The 21,953-nt window shown below is 42.9% G+C and overlaps 1 protein-coding gene across 4 annotated transcripts in view; it reads left to right on the forward strand.

Annotated features, from left to right (window-relative positions):
- The window catches only part of FKBP15 (FKBP prolyl isomerase 15), a 337,919-nt gene that overhangs the window by 275,817 nt on the left and 40,149 nt on the right, over nt 1-21,953 (forward strand). For all 4 annotated transcript variants that reach the window (XM_033960334.1, XM_033960337.1, XM_033960335.1 and 1 more), the window contains one exon: nt 8,556-8,692. In XM_033960334.1, coding sequence (XP_033816225.1) covers nt 8,556-8,692 — 137 coding nt within the window. The remainder of the gene's footprint in view (nt 1-8,555; nt 8,693-21,953) is intronic.

The following is a 21,953-nucleotide window of genomic DNA, read 5'->3' on the forward strand; positions in this document are numbered from 1 at the left end:
CAAGAGAAACATAGATTGTGTCGAATTAGCCGAAGGAATGGTTCTAATGATTTTTGACCAAGTGACTGCCCATTGTCTGTCAAGAATTTGACAACCTAAGTCAAGCTCCCATGATTTGCGTAAAGAAACGTTCATATCAAAATGGGATTTGATGATAATCTTATATATTTGCAACGCTATATGACCAGAGCCAGAAGTTTAGAATAAAGAGGGATCAAGGAGGGAACTCCTGCAACACAAGCATGTAGGATTTTCAATTTTTTGATTACACTAGAAAGTTGTAGCCATTGGTAGAACGCTGATGCTGGGAGAGCAAATTTATTTTGTAACTCTGCAAAGGTCAAAAGTTGTAGGGAAGGTGTGCAAACATCTGCCAATGACCATATCCCAAGTTGAGCCCAAAATATTGGTGATTTGTTAATCAAAAAGCATGAATTATTTCAAAGAGAGACTAGTGTAGAGTTGGTAATTGAGAAATCTAGAGATTTATCCAATTTGAGCAAGGAGGTTACCGATTGGGAGATGATAAGACTAGTTTTATGAAATGGTGTATTTGAGGTCAATAACGCAGTAAGTGATGGAGAGGTTGTACAAAGGGTGTGTTCCAGTCGTAACCAAAGAGGGCACTAGTCAGAGGCCAAGGAAAACCAATGGCTGGATTGTTGTAGTATAAAAGCTTTATGATACACAGTCAGGCAGCAAAACCCTGGCTCTATCTTTCAGAGCTTTTAGTTTCTTGAGAGCAATTCTGGGAGGCTTATGTTTCCAAATAAAGGCAGAAATATGTTTATCAATTATTTTGTAAAACAAAGCTGGGAATATTCGAGGTATCATGCTAAGTACAAATGTAATCTTAGGGGCAAGAACTATTTTAATAGTTTCTATTCTGCCCCACCAGGAGAAGTGAAAGGGGTGCCAGGACTGTAATAACTTTTTAAACTGTATTAATCTGTATTAATACAGATATCACTGTTATGTTGCATCGTAGCAGGTAGGGTGTTATTTAATATATTTATTGATTTTCAAATCAAAACAACCAAGAATAACTTGTACAGAAAGCAAGATTAGTGATTCTATATAAAACAAGAAAATAATTCAATTAACATTGGAATAATTTATAACTAATATGCTCAAGTCCTCAATTTGGATCTAAGATTTTCTTAGCGAGAATAAAAGAAATAGGATTAAACAAATTGTATATTCTTATACATAGAAATGACAATAAGACTGATTGCAGGGATTAATCTATAATCTTAGGGCTTATGATTTTTCTGTCTCCAATCGGGAGAGTGCTAAAAAGGAAGTCAACTGACTAGGTTCAAAGAAAACATATTTAACTGAGCAGTGATGCACTATACACTTACAAGGATGTCGCAAGTAAAAAGTAGCACCTAAAGATATAACACCTGGTTTCAACATAAGAAATTTGCGACGACGCTTCTGAGTCTCCCGTGACAAATCAGGAAATATCTGTATTTTAACGCCCATAAATTCTTTATCTGTTTTTAAAGAATAGTTTTAACAACCAAACTTTATCAATAGAAAGAGCTACTGTTATAATCAAGGTGTTTGGTTCTGCTGTCTCTTTATCTGTTTTCTCCAATAACTCTGGTACATTCAGCAAGCCTTGGTCCAAAGACCTTTTTAACGATTGATTCTTATTAGGTAGGTAATAAACTCGTGATAAAGGAGGTATCGAATCTTCCAGGGCCCCCAAAACTTCAAGGAAATATCTCTTAAACATTTCTCTAGGTGGTACCAATGTTAACCTAGGAAAATTACCGTATTTTCACCCATATACCGCGCACCCGTGTAAAACGCGCACACGGGTATAGCGCGCGAGGAACACAAATTTATGTTAAAAAAGTTTAATATAGCGCGCACACGCCATATACCGCGCATGCTAAAACCTCCTCCCGCCTACTCTGAACCGGCATCCTCCCCCCCACTTGCTTACCCGAGAGAGCATTTTTTTTTTCATTCGAATCCGGCATTCCCCCTGCAAACCGGCATCCTCCCCCCCGCTCGCTTACCCGAGAGAGCATTTTTTTTTTTCATTCGAATCCGGCATTCCCCCTGTGAACCGGCATCCTCCCCCCCCCCCGCTCGCGTCACCCCCCCCCCTCCCCGGCGATCCTACATCCCCCCCAGCACCGCAAAGACAACTCTTATCCGATTGGGCACCGGCACCAGCACCAATGCATGAAGATCCTCCCTCGTTGGGTTGGGCTGGGCTGGGCAGTGCGAGAGAGATCCTCCTTCTTCCTGTGCCGGGCTGGACTAGGCTTTGAGCATTTGCGCATGCTCAAAGCCTTCTGGTCTGGCTCTCTCCGAGTAGTCTCCAGGACTCCGTGAGGCCATAATGTTTAAGCAAAGAATGCAAGGTATGATTCTCCTTAGATGAAGTAATGGAACAGTGTGAAGCCAGGTATCTAAAGGCATGTTAAAATCACCTGCCAGTATTAGAGGAAGGGGATCAAAATCAGAAATAGTGTGGAATAATTGCTTAAAAATTCAGGAGAGCATAAACATTAACGAGGAGAACCTCTTGTGAGAAGATGCGTGCTTTAACAACAAGCAAACTACCCTCAGCATCGTTTTTTTATTTCCAAAAGGTTGGAAAGGAACATTTTTGTGAGATAAGATTGCAATCCCATATTTCCTACCTAGCGCCGGTGCTTCAGCGATGTGAGTCAGCCAGTCATTAGCACCTATGAAATGAGATAGGTTAGAAATGTGTGTTTCTTACAAAAAGACAATGGATGATTTAAGTTTCTTTAGATGAGTGAAAATTTTTTTCCTCTTTACTACGGGGTGTCTCAAACCATTAACAGTCCAGGATACAAAAGTAAGCTTGGAGAACATATCATTGGGGGCCATGATAATAGTGGGTAAGGCTTAAATGTACAAAATACTGCATAGCAAAGAACAGAAAAAGAGAGAAAGTAGAAGAAAGGGGCCTCTGGGGGAGAATATATAAGCAAGGTATAGAGAGCTAAAAAAAAGCTCAGCCAGAAAGAAGTGATTGAGATAAAGGGGGAAAAGCAACCAAACAAGAGACGCCTGTGTAAGAAGACAGCCTCCAGTTTCTAGGACTTGAGATGGGAAAGCCAGACACTGAAAAGTAGACCAGATAAGGGTAGAAAAAAAAATTAGAACTCAGACAAGAAGAAAGTGTTGAAATGAGAATAATGGCCTAAAATACTTTTTTTAATAAAGGAAGCAAGAATAAACAGTTCATATCATATTCAGCATAAATACAATAAAAATTATAATGGTTCAAAGGTTCGAGAATCCATTAGTAAGATTATCCATTGCACAAGTGTAATTCATATATAGTTTACAAGGGTGTAAAAGGAATAGGTAACTTAAACACAATGCAGGTCCTGTGTTCTCCATAGCCAATTGGTAGCATATACAGAAGAGCAGGAATTAAATATAGAAGAGGAAGTCTAAGGTAGGAGTTATTAAAAATAAAAGGAGGAAAGCATCTGTCAAATACAAGATTATCTATCAGAAGTCTAAGACATATCATGGTAACAGGGACAACAATGCACATAACAATTAAGGATATAAGCAAGTAATCAATTTGATAATGAACATATACAAAGCTTCAATATTCTAAGTAGCGACAGCAAATGTATAGTATAGACAAGGATAAAAATTAATTGCAATCCTTCTAAAAATGAGGGTAGTGTACAAAGGGAGAGACATTTATATCATTAAAATCCAACGGAATAATTCATTCAGATTAATAAAAATGAGAGAGCAAGGAACCAAAAAAATGCGGTCTCTATAAATTAGATAGGTTTTGATGATTCAATAAATTAAGAGAATAAACACAAATGATTTAGTGCAGCAGCTGGTGGCTTTCCCAGGGAAGCTCCCTTTCCACCCCTCCCAGAAAGCGTGCGTGCTGCTGCCTACGTTATGTCAAGATAGTGTTTCGTAATTTGGCGACACGGTTATAGCCGGCTCCCTCAAAGCCCTCCTCCTGACAGCCGACGACTTAGTAAGCGCGCATGCGCACTCTTGCCGCCAGATCCCAACAGATCAGGGATCAGGGAACACGCGGCGCGAGTGCACATGCACGCTTAGTGTTTTATTATTATAGATATAGAATCTGTTGAACTTCAATAGAAGTTAAGCATCCCTATCCTTAGTAAACTGTGCTAGACAGGAGAAGAATAGACTGAAGTTAAATGTAATTTTCAGTATGCCTCTGACAATGACTGGATCCATTCTATATCCTAAGCTGTCCATCCTAAGTATCAGACATTAACACATCTTCTTAACACCTCTTAGAGCACCTTTTTACTGCCAGGTCCTCTAAGCACTGATTGAATTAAGGTTATTTGAAACAGTCTGCCTGGATGCTTACTGTATGTGGTCTATCTGCATCAACATCCCAGAGTCAGATTGATATAATTTCCCATAGGCCTTTGATGACATTAGTTATGCCAACTGAAAATGCTGATTGCTAGGCTGACATCTCCCATACTTTTTTATTTTTATTCTTTGAAATGAAGGCAAGCTTGCGGTACCCTTAAACAGCCAGTCTGCCCTTCGCAGATGCCTCTCTTACCTCCAACATTATAGCAGCACGTCCCCTGTCCTGCAGAATCTCCAAGCTATGAAGATAAACAGTTCCCATTATGAGTTCAAATCTCTCTTAGGTTGTACAGTCATCTGGGCGGGGAAACCCAGTATGCTATATCTTACCCGTTGTTGAGCGATTGAACCGTGCATAAGGGATGCAGGAAGCTTTCTCAGAAGGTTCAGGCATTAAGTTATCAAGAGTATGGGATATGAGATCATATATTATGTCTGACCCTGGTATATATAGTCATGCTTGTCCTCAGAGGTATTCTCCAAGGGCAGCAGAACATAGGTTTGTTTGTTGTTGGTTTTTTTTTACATACCTCCCACCTCCTCTAGGAGTTATGTTCTTTAAATTTTCATATTTAACTATCTGGTTCCATGTGACTGAGGCAGTCAGGAAGGTATGCATTCATGCACAATTGAGACTGCCAACAGCTTCTAGAAATTTAAAATGAGGTCAACCCTTCATCGTAATTAGGGCTGCAGATGTGATTAATGCATTAAATCTTTTAACACTGATTTAAAAAATGTAATCACTGTTACCTGATCTTCCTGTGTCAGAACCCCGCTTCTCTGGCTCTGAAAGAGGCTATTGAACAAACTTAACCTACTGAAGTTAGGACCCAAAGTGGTGAACAGATATCAGAGGGTGGTGGTTAACGGAGTTTGCTCAAATGAAGGAAAAGTGAGTAGTGGAGTGCCTCAAGGTGCTGGGGCCAATTCTGTTCAATATGTTTGTGAGTGATATTGCCAAATGGTTAGAAGGAAAGATTTGCCTTTTTGTGGATGATACTAAGATTTGTAACAGAGTGGACAACCTAGAGGGAGTGGAAAACGTGAAAAAGGATCTGCAAAAGTTGGAAGAATGGTCTAATATCTGGCAACTAAAATTTAATGCAAAGAAGTGCAGAGTGATGCATTTGGGGAGTAGAAATCTGAGGGAGATGTATGTGCTGGGAGGCAAGAGGCTGATATGCATGGATGGGGCGAGGGACCTTGGGGTGATAGTGTCTGAGGACCTGAAGGCGACAAAGCAGTGTGACAAGATGGTGGCTGTAGCCAGAAGGATGCCAGGGTGTCTAGAGAGAGGCATAACCAGCATAAGAAAGGAGGTGTTGGTGCACAGGTTGTTGGTGAGGCCCCCACTTGGAGTATTGTGTTCAGTTTTGGAAACCTGCATCTGGCCAAGGATATAAGAAGACCTGAAGCAGTCCAGAGGAAAGCAACAAAAATGGTAGCACCAAAAGACATACAAGAAGATATTGGAGGATCTCAACATGTATACTCTGGAGGAGAGGAGGGACAGGGGTAATATTAAACAGACATTTAAATATTTGAAAGGTATTAATATAGGATCAAATCTTTTCCAGAGAAAGGAAATTGGTAAAACTAGAGGACATAATTTGAGGTTGAGGAGTGGTAGACTTAGGAGCAAAGTTAGCAAATTATTTTTTACAGAGAGGGTGATGAATGCCCTCCCAAGGGAGATGGTGGAGAGGAAAACAGTGATGGAATTCAAAAAAGTGTAGGATGAACATAAAGGATCTCTAACTAGAATATGAATGGGCAAACTTTCACTGTCTGAATCCCGCAAAGGAGATGGTTTGAATAGGCTGGAATAAGCTCAGTGACAACTCCAGTAGTTGGAACCTAAGGACTTCTAAGGGTTGTGGCCCAGAAGAAACAAAGAGAAAAGAAGATATTCAATCATGAAATTTTAATGCATGTAGTTACAGGGCAGACTTGATGGACTGTTCAGGTCTTTATCTGTCGTCATTTACTATGTTACAATGGTGTCGGTGTGTCCATGCTGCCACTAGTTCTGCCTAACCCAGAAACAGGAAGTTATTGATGTAACTTCCTGTTTCGGAGTCAGGCAGATCTAGCGCCAGCACAAACACACTGACGTTGACACCAGTGCCTCTTTCAGATCCAAAGAAGAGGCTGATCCCAACGCAGACCAGGTAATCTGTGGGGGCAAGGAGGGAGAGAGTTGCAACATTGAGAGGGCAAGAAGAGAAATAGGTGATGCATGGGGGGAGGCAAGGAGAAGGAAAGAAGCACTAGACTGCATTGAGGGGAAGGCAAGCAAGGATGGAGGGAGGTGCTGCATGAGGGACATGGAAGAGGAAATAAAGTCTGGGCTTGGGGGGGCATGGAAAGCAAGAGGTGCTGTATTGGGGAAGGAGGAAAAGGAGGGTGAGCAAGGAGGGAGAGAAGTGCTGCACAGGGGGACAAGGAGGAATAGAGATGCTGAACTTGTGGAGGGGGTATGGAAGGATACATTGAGGGGTTTTAGGAGGGAAAGAGGATGCTGAACTTGGGGAGCGGGTGGGAAGAGAAATCCAATGAGGTGATTGAGGACGAATAGGGGAAAACTGGATGCACAGAAGTAGGGAGAGAGAGATTGGATATAAGAGGCGGGTGGAGAAAAGAAAAGAAAGAGAGATACTGGTCTGAGCAGAAGAGAAAGGAGAGACCAAGATAGAACTGAAAGGGTGAGAGAAAATGGCGGATTAGGTAGTAGATAAAAGATAGAGAAGAAACTACAGATAAAGAAGTGATTTTTGCTTAATTTCAGGAATTTTTTATTTGTGTTTGTTGCATTTAAAAAAAAAAATCTTAGTATTAGTGATTGCTAACACACAACATGATTAATCCCAATTACATTTTTTAATCTTCCTGCAGCCCTAAAAGTAACATGTATTGTCCTACTGTCCTCTGAGAACAGAGTAACTTTGCTTTCCTTCTGTGATCCCCTTTATTTTACCTGTGTGACTACAGAAAGAATGTTGTTTCATGACAAGAGGCTAAGAGTTTTGTTGCCCCAATTGTGTAGACAGTATTTATGCAGTTTTATTTATTTCATACTTACTGTACTGCTTTAACTGTCTAATAGGTTCTGAAATTCTTCCTAAGTAAGAAATATTCCTGTTTGGTTTACTCAATATCTGATAGCAAGAAAAATTTCCTTGCTCTCTGTATACTACTTGAAAGCTCTAGAATGTTCTTTATTCTCCCTCACGTTTAGGCAATGATCTTCTCCTCTCCCCCTTAAATAACTGCCTTGGCAGCTTCCCAGGATATCCTAAGACCTACATTCTCCATATTTTTCTCGCAAAGATTTGCCAAGCACTTCTAAGGTACACTCAAAACATTTTGTCCAAATAAAGTGTAGCATTCATTCTCCACCAGGAGGTTATCTCCAGTTGCCTAGTTTAAGCTTAGTCCCTACTGGTGCATTATCATACCCACAAACTTGAAAGTACACTGCTCACTTTGGACTGCAAATCTTGCCTTCTGGAGTTTATTAAAGCGCATAGAAAGCTTACCGAACTTTGGTTTTTTTGACCCAAACAGGATGGGGGTTTTATTATCCCTTCTAATTGGTTAGCACAGTGTATTTCCTTTATTTAATGCCCATGCTGAGCTATGTCCAGAGGGTCATATCACATTTCATAATGTCAGTAGCCCAGTAGAGATCAGTCTTCATAAAGGAAATTTACAGAACTGCACCATAGTCTTCCGTCCACACATTCCCATCTCACTCCCTTTTGGAACAGGATCCTTGATGCAACAGTTGATTTGGTCAGTCTTTTTTGGGAATCTATTTGAGATCTAGAATCCAACTCCACTCTTCTAGGCCCATTTCTTTCAGCTCCCAAAATAAAATATGCTATCAGTGTGTATGTTTATAATATATTATCTTGCTGTCCTCAGAAAACACCTGTGACAGGAAAGTAACTTTATATCCTCTGGTGCTTGCTTAATTCTGTTGCTGGATTTGAGCTCTTCACTGAATTTATAATGTCCCTTTTAAAGTTTTATCATGGGGTTGCTGTAAAGAATTTTATATCCCTGCCATCCCCAGGCCATGGTAGTTTGAATGCCCCTGAAATTGTCAAGTTTTTCGACAATTCTAGTAAACAATGTATTTCATTTGTTATTTTTAGAGTTCCAAGAGGCATCTGTGCATGCTAAGTGTCATCTCAAAGCAGAGAAGCAGAGCCATAAACAGTTGGGGGTAAAAATCACATCTCTGGAGGCGGAAGTTGCAGACTTAATGGTGGAGAAGAAGAGTTTAGAAAAGGTAAAATGGCAGGAAATGCACATTTCTGTGCTCAACCTGCACAATAAAATGGAGTTTGGCTGCTACAGAATCCATCCAACACTTGTTAATTATAGAACATTTGCTATTACCTCTTTCCTATAATTGTCTTCACCAAAGTGTTTTTGGGGGGTGGGGGGAGAGGGGCATATCCTCTGTCTGCTGCAGTTCATTAGGGCTTGATTTACTAAGGTAGTTTTTCCCAATAAAGCCCTTTATGTGCCATGCCATAACACTGGCAGAAATACAGGCCTCTCTCCTTTCCAAAACTTGTTGCTAGCCACATATGACCATCCCCCTTAAAGCTGTGCCCTGATGCATTTACCTCTTGGCTTCACCTAACACGGTAGCCCAAGCCTCATCAGTCTGTCCGAAGGGTGGCATGAGACAAATGGTCTTGACACTCTTCCATACATATTCAGCAGTGCCCAGCAGGCGCAACCTCCTTCCTCATTAGTTGCTCCCACATAGGTATCCAGTTCAGACCCTTTATGCAGCAGTTTTCCTTCCCTAATCATGCCTGGCTTAGGGTTACCAGATTTATCCATGGAGAAACCCAAACACATGGTTCCACCCCATTCCACCTCCAGCCCTGCCCCCCACAAAGCCACGTCTTTCTTTTCCGATCTCCAGACCGCATCTGGAGGACCTCTGATGCGTGTGATGTCATCCATGCATGCTCAGAGGCACTACAACCGGGAGGTCGAGGCTTTCCAAAATCTGGACAAACTACCAGGTTTTGGAAAGTCCGTCCAGGCACCCGGACAGTCCTCTAAAAAGAGGACATGTCTGAGTTTTCCTTGTCCTCTGGTAACCCTAGCCTGGCTGCTTCTGCCACAAAAACAAGCTTTCATTTTTAGAAGGAACATTCCTGAGTGCCTGAGTTTTGTCTGAAAGTGCCTGAGATTTGTCAGGCCTCTAAAGAGAATATTTTTCCAGTTGTTTGTTTTTTTTTCTTTTCTAACTTCTACCTTCTACCAACTGAAAGAATGAGAAAAAAAGAAATTCTAATGCGACAGACACTCCATTCCTGAACCTGTGGGTAGTCAACCTCTTCTCGTGAGAACTCTTGTAGGGAGCTTTATTTGCATTCTTGTTCTCCACTTCTCTTCTTTCTGGGCTGTCCTCCAATTCCTCAGTTGTCTTCCTACAAGCAAGATGGTAGGAGCTTGTCTTTTCTGCTTGTGTTACTTTTCAATTAAATTTGGTCTTTTTTAATTTACCATTTGTGAGGCTTTTTGGTACTACAGAGGATCCCTCTTGTGGGATATGTCTGGCTGTGGGAGAGTGCAGACTCTGAGGTCGAGAGTCTATTTCCAGGAGGCAGAGTGCTTTGCAATTCAGCCGCTTGGACAGCCTGCACTATGTTTAAAACTATGTATGTTAAGTTGTGAGTCACTTTGGAGAAAAGCGGATTAGAAATGTTTTAAATAAATTAGTGTGGGGGCTCAGGGACCATTCCCTTGGGAGCAAGGCTCACCCCAGGTTCATCTGTTGTGAGCTTGAGCACAGGATGAGTGACTCCAAGGCAGTTTTTCCAGGATCAGGACTATCTGCTTTCCTCCCCATGTTTGCGTGTGTGTGATCCATTGGGGGTTGAGGTCTCTGGCTGGTTTGTTGGGCCTGAGAGGCAGTCAGAAGACACAAGCAGTTCAGATTCCAGGCTTGTTGAAACAGAGGTTCTCCCTGTAAGCTGTTTGCAGCTTCCATATATGCAGCTCCCAGAACACAGCATAACAATGAATAACAGGCTGGCAGCCTGACAGACAAAATCAGGGGGGAGGGTCTGTAAGATGATTATGATTATTATTATTTTTTTTTTTTTTAGGTTCTGAGATTAGAGCTAGGTTCCCCCACCTCTAAAATCCTAAAATTGCTATTTTTTATTCCCCAGTGAGCTCCTCTGGGCTGTTTTTGATGCTAAAATCGCTGTCATGGGGGCCATCTTGGATTTCCTGATTTGAAAATAGAAGCCTTCATCTGCCTCAAAAGACTTCAGTTTTGCTTAAAAACATATATGATGGACTCCTCAGGCCAGGATACCTTGGATTTAGGCCAGATTCTCAGATGGCCATCTGAGAATTGTCCATGTCCCATGCACCGTGTAGTATGTAAAGGAGGGGGGATGGGAACCAATGGCTTAGCCTCCCCTGGTCCCTCAGGGGATTTTAATACCCAGATGGTACAAGGGCCAGGAGAAAAAAATCCAAGTTTGAGCCAGGGAGCACCACAAGTGCATTCCCGGCAAAGCTTAGAAAGGAGTCCCAGAAAGGAGCTCATGAGCATCCACAGGGGCTGTCTGGACATCTTGGACAGGGCTTTCCCCCTGAATTCATCATTGTGGTGTTTGAAGCTTACAGGATTGATAAGGACCACATGACATCCTCGGGGGTGCCAGGGTCCCCACCCCTCACCCCCGAGCGCAATTCCCCAGCTATAGTGCCGTGCGAAGGATGGGGGGAGATCCAGTTTGAGGAAGACTGGGATGGAGAGGGCTCTCTTTGGATGCCTTTACTCTCCCAGTCAGGATCCTCTGAACCAGGAGGTTCTGCTTTACCTATCCGGAGGGGGGGATCCAGATCTAGTGGAGGCCTCTGATCTTGGAGAGGCCCTGACTGTTTAAGCCTTCAGTGCTTTTGGAAGTGATCACAGACTCCCTATAGGAATTAAAGATAGAGACTCCATATCCTCTGCTACACAGAGCTTACTCATGAGCAGTACACAAAGCACAGACCACCTGTTTTCCCTTTTCATTAGGGCAGTGGTCTTCATTGCAAGGCTCATGAGTCAATGGCGATCTGCGGAGACCTTTTCTGCAACTCGTGCTACAGTCCAAGTGGTTGCAGCGATGGTTCCCTTAGAGAGGGGGGTGGGGGGAGGAGGGGGGAATTCGATACATAAATACATAGAGTATGACAGCAGAAAAGGGCCAACAGCCCAACAAGTCTGCCCACTCAAAGAACCCTCCCCTTAAAAGAACCCTCCCCTAAGCATTTCCCCGGAGTGAACCCACATGTTTATCCCATCATCTCTTGAAGTTGAGCACGTTGCTGGCTTTGACTACCTGACGTGGAAGACCATTCCAACGATCAACCACCCTTTCAGTGAAGAAGTACTTCCTGATGTCGCCATGAAGTCTCCCACCCTTGAGTTTGAGCGGATGCCCTCTTGTTACAAGACCACAAGAAGGAAGAAAGGGAAGGATAGATGGACTACTGGAGGAGGAGGGAAGGAGGAGAGAGAGAGATTCCAGACTAGGGTAGGGAAGAAGAAGGAAGGGAAAGAGAGAAGAGAGATGGACTACTGGAGAGAGAGGAAAAGGGAAAGAAATGCCAGATCAGGGAAGGGAAGGAGGTAGAGGAGAAGGGAAAGAGAAGGCAGAGAGATGCCAGGCCACAAAAGGGGAGGAAGAAAGGGAAAGAGGGGAGAGAGATGCCAGACTTTGGTAAGGAGAGGATAAAGATCCCAGCCAAAGGAGAGGGAAGAGAGATGGAAGAAATACTGTTTATGGATAGATGAGCAGAGGAAGGGAGGAGATCTTGAATAAATGGGAAGGGAAGACAAGGAAAAGTAGATAGATTTGAGGAGGAAGTAAAAAAAAGTTGAATGTTTAAAGTTAGTGCCAAAGATGTATATGGTGTATAATCAAGAGAACTGACCCCTAAAGGTAATATGTCTGCAGAGGGTGATCAAAAAATTATATATAAAAAAGCTCAGAGATATGAAACTCTGAAGGGAAGGTTGAAAAACCTCCCTTATGTAAAGAGTTCACCTTCCAGTCATTGCAACTTCATAAAAATTTTTGATCATGCTCAAAGACTTGATGTGACTTGAAATGGTATTAAAAATTTTTTTTTGATTCAAATGATGATAATTTCTCTCTCTTCTTATATCAATCATGCAAAAAGTCACTGCATAAATAAGATGAAAATGCGTTCACTTAGCTTGAAAACAGGGTTTATGGGGTCCCAACGTCGCCCTGTTTCGATCCCTGCCTCAGGAGACCCGACTAGTGCATTATCAAAAGCAGTCCTGAGTGCTATTCAAGGCGTTCCTAGTGAGCTTCGTGACATGCAATCACATCACTGCTGGGTGGTTGAAAATGTAACTTCCGAATGTCCAAAAATCTTCCAACCAACTCTTTACATAAGGGAGGTTTTTCAGCCTTCCCTTCAGAGTTTCATATCTCTGAGCTTTTTTATATATAATTTTTTGATCACCCTCTGCAGACATATTACCTTTAGGGGTCAGTTCTCTTGATTATACAGCAACTTTTTTCTTACCTTGTTTTCATAGTTCATAGTGAATTTACTTAAGGAACAAAGATGTATATGAGGCAGAAAGTGAAGGAGAGAAAAACAGCAAATGGATAAGGCGGCCCTGGAAACAGAGTTAAGAGCACAGACGGAAGGAAATGCAACCAGAGACTGGGAAAAGATGAGTAGAAAAATAAAATCACCAGACAACAAAGGTAGGAAAAGTTATTTTATTTTCAGTTTAGTGATTGAAATGTGTAAGTTTTCAGAATTTGCATATGCTGTCTATATTTTGCACTGTTCAGGAAGAAATGCATTTCTTTCTATGCCTGGTGCTGTACTGCATGCAGAGTCTGGCATTTTAGGGTTTCATTTGTGTATATTAGGATTTTTCATTTGTAGTCCAGTATTTGCATAGGGTTTATCTTTGTTCTGCATGTGTGATCAAGGCCAGATGTTCTGGTAGAAATGAATGGCATGAAGCATTGTGTCATAGCCCCACGTAGGAAGATATTTGTTGACTCTGTCAGCCCTTTTGGACCCCAAATGGCTCTCATTTAAAAATTAGTGAAACCCACTGCATTAGGATGTTGAAAAAGAAAAATACAGTACTCATGGACCATTGGGAGGTCCTGGAGGGGCCCTTTTGGATGGCCAAAGCAATGGCAGGACGCTACCCAATTGATGCTGAATTTAACCAGCTCTTTGTTTCTCCAAAAGTGGATTTCCTGGTGGTGCAGGTTCTCAAGTGTACCTCCCTTCCTAGTGAAGGTGGTGTGGTATTGAAGGATCCCAGAACCACAGGCTGGACTTGGTTCATAAGAAGCTCTTCGGGAAGTGTGTGGCACAGTGGTTAGAACTATAGCCTCAGCATCCTGAGGTTGTGGGGTCAAATCCCATTCTGCTTCTTGTGACCCTGGACAAGTCACTTAATCCCCCATTGCCCCAGGTACATTAGGTAGAGTGGGAGTCCACTGGGAAAGATAGGTAAATATGCTTGAGTACCTGAATGTAAACCACTTAGGATATAAGTGGTATTTAAATACTAAAAATAAAAGATAAATATATAAAATCGGAACCAGAGCTTCAGGTTTGAATGCAGCTGCAGTGGCATCTTTTGTCATTTGCCATTCTGACTTGCACCATGATCCAGAGGCAAATGCCAGGAGGGATCAAGAGTTTATAATGTCTGGAGTGGATTGTGTAGCTGATGCTCTGTATGACCTTATCAGAGACATAAGTATGATGTCTACTTATTCCATAGCATCCTACAGGCAGAAATGGATCAGACAGTGGGCGGGGGATTCCTCCTCCAAGGAGACCTTGAGTAAATTGCTATGTCAGAGACATTTACTCTTTGGGAATGGTCTGGACAATTGTATGGCTAGTGTATGGGAACACAAGTGTAAGTTTTTACTAGTCAGCAGACCTTGAACCCCTAGGAGGTGAGGTTGCAGTGATTTCTGGGTCTTCAGATAATATCGCCAGTTCTCGACAGAGCCTTCATGACAGAGATCAATTCAAAGCTCAAGACAAGGATTTGGAGGGACTAGGTGCCCCTAATCTTCAGGATCCCACTCTGCAACAGTTCCCAAGAAGCAGTTGTGATGCCAAGCCATTGGCTGACCTTCCATGCATTGGCAGAAAGTTATCAGCATATTGGGGAGTGTGGGCGGAGATCACCACAGCTCGCTGGAATCTGGACATTTTACAAGAGGGGTACAAGCTTGAGTTCTTTCATCCTCTACTGGACCTTTTTCTGAACTCTTCAGCTTGGAAGCTGGAAAAGCAGCCAAAGTCAGAACAACAGTGAAAATATTGCTGGAACTAGAATAAGGTTGCTGGATCTAGAAGCCATAGAGCCATACCAGAGGAAGACTTGGGCAACGGCAGCTACTCAATATGCTTCATAGTGCCCAAAAGAGGCTCAAAAGATTGTAGGCCGATTCTAGACCTCAAAGCCGTGAATGCAGCCCTCAAATTACTTTGTTTCTGAATGGAGATGGTGAGGTTGGTGATTACTTCAGTGGCGCTGGGGAAATTTCTCACCTCCTTGTATTTGATGGAGGCCTATCTGCGCAATCCCATTTTTCCAGAACACAGGAAGTTTTGGCAGTTCCATGTGCTAGAGCAACACTACCAGTTCATAGTCTTGCCCATAGGGCAGGCCTCAGCACCATGGGCCTTCACCAAGATGATAGTGGAGGTTGCAGCACACTTGCACAAAAGAGATATACAAGTCCCTCTTTACCTGGATGATCAGAGCTCAGTCCGAATTCAAGGGCAGACTAGTGGTTCACCAAGTAAATCAACTGCTGTAGAAGCTGGACTGGGTGGTCAACTTTCGAAAAAGCCACCTGGAGCCAATGCAGATCTTGGAGTATCTGGGAATCTGGTTTGATGCAAGGGAAAATAAATTGTTCCTCCTGGAAGCCTTAGAGAGCAGCTTCTGCATCAGATATGGGAGTTTCAGAGCAAGTCTGCTCCGATGGCCTGGCATTATCTGCAGGTTATGGAATCCATGGTTGCATCCATGGACATAGTACCCTGGGCAAGGGTGCACTTGCGTCCGCTCCAGGATGTTCTCCTCTACTGATGGTGCTTGTAGAGGTATGTGCTTCGTCAGCAGTGGCCTTGCACAGTGGAAGCTCATTGCATTCTGTTACCAGAGGAGTTCCCCCTTGCATCTCTACTTGGGTGATCCTGATGATGGATGACAGCCTGTATGCCTCAGGGATGCATTGCAGAGGCATTCAGTTTAGGGACACTGGTCCCCTTCCCAGAGAAAGAGGTCAATCAACCACATGAATGTTCGATCCACCCTCCTCACGCTTCAGACGATCGGGAGTGAACTACAGAACAAAGCAGTACAAGTTTTCTTAGACAACCCAACAGCGGTAGCCTAGTGGGGCAGCAAGAGTACTACTCTTCGTGTGGATCCCAGATGCTGTTTTGATGGGTAGAGGCCCATCTTCTGGTTCGGTGAATCCCATGGATGTGATGCAAACATACCGGGATATAATCTTTTTAGGAAGGACATAGATGGGCAAAAAGGTGGAGGGGTAGCTCTCTATGTAAAGATCGATATCCAAGCGAATGAAATGCAAGGGACCTGGGGAGAGGAAGAAGCGATATGGATCGCTCTGAAAAGAGAAGATAGAACTTCTGTCTACATGAGTGTAATCTACAGACCTCTGACTCAATCACAGCAAATTAATAAAGATCTGATTGTGGATATCCAAAAATTTAGAAAGAAAGAGGAGGTGCTACTTTTGGGAGATTTCAACTTGCCGGATGCAGACTGGAAAGTTCCGTCTGCGGAATCGGAAAAAAGTAGGGAGATTGTGGATGTCCTTCAAGAGGCTCTGCTCAAACAAATGGTGACGGAACCCACGAGGGAAAAAGCAATATCGGATCTGGTCCTCACAAATGGGGAGAGGAATATGCAGCGATTGCACATGGTTCAAAATGTGGTCAGGCTGATTTTGGGGTTGAAGAAATATGATCACATAACACCCTCCTATCGAACACTGCATTGGTTGCCAATGGAGGCGTGGATGAAGTTTAAGTTTGGTTGCTTTTGCTTCAAGGCTCTGTTTGGTTTATCTCCTAAATATATAATTGAGCTCTTTTCTTTTGCAACCAATAAACATAGGTGAAATTTGCATTTGAATTTTGTTTTTCCGCCTGTTAGAGGCTGTAAATTTAAAAAACATCATCAATATCTTTTGTTATATCAAACAGCATTATGGGATAAGGATCTGGAACATCTGATTATGCTTTCTGATTCCTATGTGGAATTCAGGAGACATATTTCTTCATGAAACACTTAGGTAGATAACTGGCAAGGATATTGTAATGAGCCATCTAGATCAGTGTTCTTCAACTACCGGTCCATGGACCAGTGCCGGTCCACAGAAATTTCCTGCCGGTCCACAGTGCCAACACATGCATTAGGCCCAAAACAGTGTTCTTCAACTGCCGGTCCACGGTGCGATCGATGCGGCGTTATCTTCGAGCCAACTCCCTCTTCCTAACTAATTCATTGCATAAAGCCATGGGCAGTGGCTCCTACGGGCATCCTGCGCCTAAACTGGAAGCCTTCTCTGACGTTGCAACGTCAGAGGGAAGGTTCCAGATGAGGCACGGGATGTGCAAGGTGCAATTAGTACTATTATGAGGGCGGGGTCTGGGGTGGAGATTGGGTAGAGATGGGCGGGATCTGGCCCACGACTTAACCCAGTGTTCTTCAACCACCGGTCCACGGACCGATGCTGGTCCACAGAATAATTATTTTATTTCTGCCGGTCCATAGGTGTAAAAAGGTTGAAAAACACTGTACTAGATCATTATAGTATTATTTCTAAGTATTTGCTTAGCTAACTTTTCCTCTTAATTGTAATTTTTTATTTTTTGTAAACTGCATAGAACTTTATGGCTTTGCGGTATATAAATTTATTATTATTATTAATGTTTGAGTGGGTGTTCACCTGGGAAGTAGCGATCATCAAACAGTTTGATTTGATTTAACAGCTAAAGTGGAGAGCAGCCGCACAATACTTAAAGTCCTAAATTTCAAACATATGGATTTTAATAAAATGGAAGAGTACCTGAAGAAAGAGTTGTTAGGATGGGAGGACATAGGAGAAGTGGAAAAACAGTGGTCTAAGCCAGTGTTTTTCAACCTTTTTACACCTATGGACCGGCAGAAATAAAATAATTATTCTGTGGACCGGCATCGGTCCTTGGACCGGCGGTTGAAGAACACTGGGCTAAGTCGTGGGCCAGACCCCGCCCATCTCTGCCCAATCTCCACCCCAGACCCCGCCCCCATAATAGTACTAATTGTAACACTATTTTTTCCATTCATTTTTCACAGATACACAATATAATCTTATTAACAACACATAATGGTTAACCACAAAATTAAACTACACAAAGCACATTGACAGCAGATGTAAATTCTCAAAATTTACATTATTCAATCACTAAATTCAAAAATAAAATCATTCCCCCCTACCTTTGCTGTCTCCCTCCCTCCATGCTATGCCTTACCTTCTAGCCTGCTCCTGCCTGGCCATTTTATGCCGCCCCCGGTGTTATCTTCAGGCCGGCTCCCTCTTCCTCACTGATGCAGTGCACAAAGCTGCATGCAGCAGCTCCTTGCGCTTCCCGTGCCTCATCTGGAAGCCTTCCCTCTGACGTTGCAAAGTCAGAGAGAAGGCTTCCATTTCAGGCGCAGGATGCCTGTAGGAGTCACTGCCCGTGGCTTTGTGCACTGAATCAGTGAGGAAGAGGGAGCTGGCTCGAAGATAATGCTGCATCGATCGCACCGTGGACCGGTGGTTTAAGAACACTATTTTGGGTCTGATGCACATACTGGCCCTGTGGACCAGCAGGAAATTTCTGTGGGACCGGCACCGGTCCACGGACCGGTGGTTGAAGAACACTGGTCTAAGCTGAAAGGAGCAAAAAAAATGGTTATGGACCTTTACGTGAAGAAAATAAATAAAAATAAGAGAAATAGGAAACTGATATGGTTCTCCAAACTAGTGGTGGAGAAAATAAAGGCAAAAGAGTTGGCGTTCCTGAAATATAAAAACCCCCGAAGAAGAGGAGTACAGAAAGGAAATAAGCCAAGAGAGAGATATGTCTGAAGAAAGCACAGGCGGAAGAGCAAATGGCTAAAAATGTAAAAAAGGGAGACAAAAATTTTTCAAATATATTAGTGAAAGGAGGAAGATGAAAAATGGAATTGCTAAACTAAAAGATGCTGAAAACCAATATGTGGAGAGTGATGAGGAAAAAGCAAATGTACCAAACAAATACTTCTGTGTTCATGGAATAAAATCCTGGAGAAGGACTGAGATTGTCTGGCAAAGTTACACAAGAAAATGAAGTAGATTCTGCACCATTCACGGAAGAAAGTGTTTCTGAACAACTTGACAAACTGAAGGTGGACAAAGCGATGGGACCAGACGGGATCCATCCCAGGATACTGAGGGAGCTCAGAGAGGTTCTGGAGGGTCCTATTAAAGACTTGTTCAACAAATCTCTGGAGATGGGAGTGGTTCCTAGGGACTAGAGAAGAGCAAATGTGGTCCCTATTTACAAAGTGGTCACAGAGATGAAGCAGGAAACTACAGGCCGGTAAGCCTCACTTTGGTTGTTGAAAAAATAATGGAATTGTTGCTGAAAGAAAGGATAGTGAATTTTCTAAAATCTAATGGGTTACAGGATCCGAGGCAACATGGCTTTACAAAAGCTAAATCGTGCCAAACGAACCTGATTGAATTTTTTGAATGGGTGACCAGAGAATTGGATCAAGGACATATGCTAGATGTAATTTAGATTTCAGCAAAACTAGATTTCAGCAAAGCCTTTGACGTAGTTCCTCATATGAGGCTCTTGAACAAACTTGAAGGGCTGAAGTTAGGACCCAAAGTGGTGAACTGGATTAGAAACTGGTTGTCTGACAGACGCCAGAGGGTGGTAGTTAATGGAAGTTGCTCAGAAGAAGGAAAGGTGAGTAGTGGAGTCCCTTAGTGTTCGGTGCTGGGGCCGATCCTGTTCAATAAGTTTGTGAGTGACATTGCTGAAGGGTTAGAAGGAAAGGTTTGCCTTTTTGCAGATGATACCAAGATTTGTAACAGAGTAGTCACAGGAGGGAGTGGAAAACATGAAAAAGGATCTACAAAAGTTAGAGGAATGATCTAATATCTGGCAACTAAAATTCAATGCAAAGAAATGCAGAGTAATGTATTTGGGGGATTAATAATTGGAAGGAACCATATATGCTGAGGGGTAAGAGGCTTATACACACAGATGGGGAGAGGGACCTTGGGGTGATAGTGTCCGAAGAGCTAAAGGCAAAAAAACAGTGCGACAAGGTGGTGGCTGCTGCCAGAAGGATGCTGGACTGTATAAAGAGAGGCATAACCAATAGAAGAAAGAAGGTTTTGATGCCCCAGTACAGGTCGTAGGTGAAGTCCCGCTTGGATAATTGTGTTCAGTTTTGGAGACCTAATCTGGCAAAGGACATAAGAAGACTTGAAGCGGTCCAGAGGAGGGCAACATAATGATAGGAAGTTTGCACCAAAAGACATATGAGGAGAGACTGGAAGCCCTGAATATGTATACACTAGAGGAAAGGAGGGACAGGGGAGATATGATTCAGACGTTCAAATACTTGAAAGGTATTAACGTAGAACAAAATCTTTTCCAGAGAAAGGAAAATGGTAAAATCAGAGGACATAATTTGAGATTGAGAGGTGGTAGACTCAAGAGAATGTAAGGAAATTCTACTTTATGGATATGGTGGTGGATGCCTGGAATGTGCTCCCAATAGAGGTGGTGGAGAGGAAAACTGTGTCAGAGTTCAAAAAAGCATGGGATGAACACAGAAGATCTAGAATCAGAAAATAATAGTAAACATTAAAGAAGTAGGCCAGTAATGGGCAGACTTGCACGGTCTGCATCTGTATATGGCTGTTTGGTTGAGGATGGGCTGGGGAGGGCTTCAATGTCTGGGATGGTGTAGATGGGCTGGAGTGAGCTTTGACGGAGACTTCAGTAGTTGGAACCTAAGCACAGTACTGGGCAGAGCTTTGGATTCTTGCCCAGAAATAGCTAAGAAAAAAAAATAAATTTTAAATTGAATCAGGTTGGGCAGACTGGATGGACCATTCGGGTCTTTATCTGCCATCATCTACTATGGTATGTTATATGTGGCAGGAGTAGACATTGTGCAAGTAGATTTCCTCATCCGGAAGCCTTTACTAGCATGGTGGATTGGTGGGGGCATCCAATATTTGATCTTGATGGTGGTTTGGTTCTTTAGTTGAAGGTACAAGCCAAGAAGCAAAGACCTGGATGCTCTGCTGCAACATTAGCCAAAGTCAAATCTTTTTATGCCTCCCCTACAGGGCCCAGTGTAGGCCGACTTCAGCACAAGATCATAGCGCACCAGGGCTGATAATTGTCTGCTAAAAGCTGTAAAGTCATGCATTTTAATACAGGACCTTGCAGAGCAGAAAATGAAATCTCAACTGGAATGGGAGGCAGAAGAGGAGATGGAAGAGATTCACAAGTCATATCGGGCAGAACTGGAAAAGCTGAGACAGGTTTTTATAAAGACTTGGAGATCCACAAACCAGGCTGCTGGTGAGCAGGTGAGCCTGTCTTAAGTCTTCAGACCCTGGGCAACTGCCAGATTTTATGAAAAAACAAGGTTCTACAGATCAAGCCACTGCTCTGCAGGTGAGATTGGGATGGGTATAGTGAGTGGTGGCTTAGTCCGTAGTAGCTTAGTACTGCAACAGGTGAGGGGATGGGAAGAACAGCAGTGATCTAAACTGTGAAAGCTCACTTATCAAGACAGTGTTTTTGGTGGCGATCACCTCCACACAAGAAGTGTCAGAACTTCAGGCTTTGTCCTGCAGAGATCCATTTCTCAGGATTTCGAAGTCAGGCGTAATCTTGCGCACAGTCCCCTCTTTCTTGCCAATAGTGATTTCCAGTTTCCACATCAACCAAGAAGTACACTTGCCTGCCTTCCCATCCTCAGGATTGAGTGATCAGGTGTTGAAATTATTAGATGGGCGCCGATTTGCTGCGGTATCTAATCACAAACGAATTTTGATTGCCATATCATCTGTTCATTCTGGATGGAGCTGTCTGTAAAAGTCAACCCGTCTCGAAAGCGACCGTTTCAAGATGGATCCGTATGGCCATTTCTTCAGCCCATATCAGAAGTAGAAATTGTCCACTTATATTTGTAAAGGTGCACTCTACTAGCCTTCTCATGGGAAAATATTCAGCAGTTCCCTGAAGAAATCTGTAGAACGACCACTTGGTCTTCTCTCCATACGTGCTCGAAGTTTTACAGCGTGGATGTGGTGGCCGAACAGGTCTCCACATTTGACTTCATTTCCTCCACATTTGACTTTTCATTTCTGATGGCATCTGCCCCACCGTAAACTCAAGGG

This window comes from Geotrypetes seraphini, chromosome 10, assembly GCF_902459505.1.
Source record: "Geotrypetes seraphini chromosome 10, aGeoSer1.1, whole genome shotgun sequence".
In the NCBI taxonomy this organism is placed as follows: domain Eukaryota; kingdom Metazoa; phylum Chordata; class Amphibia; order Gymnophiona; family Dermophiidae; genus Geotrypetes; species Geotrypetes seraphini.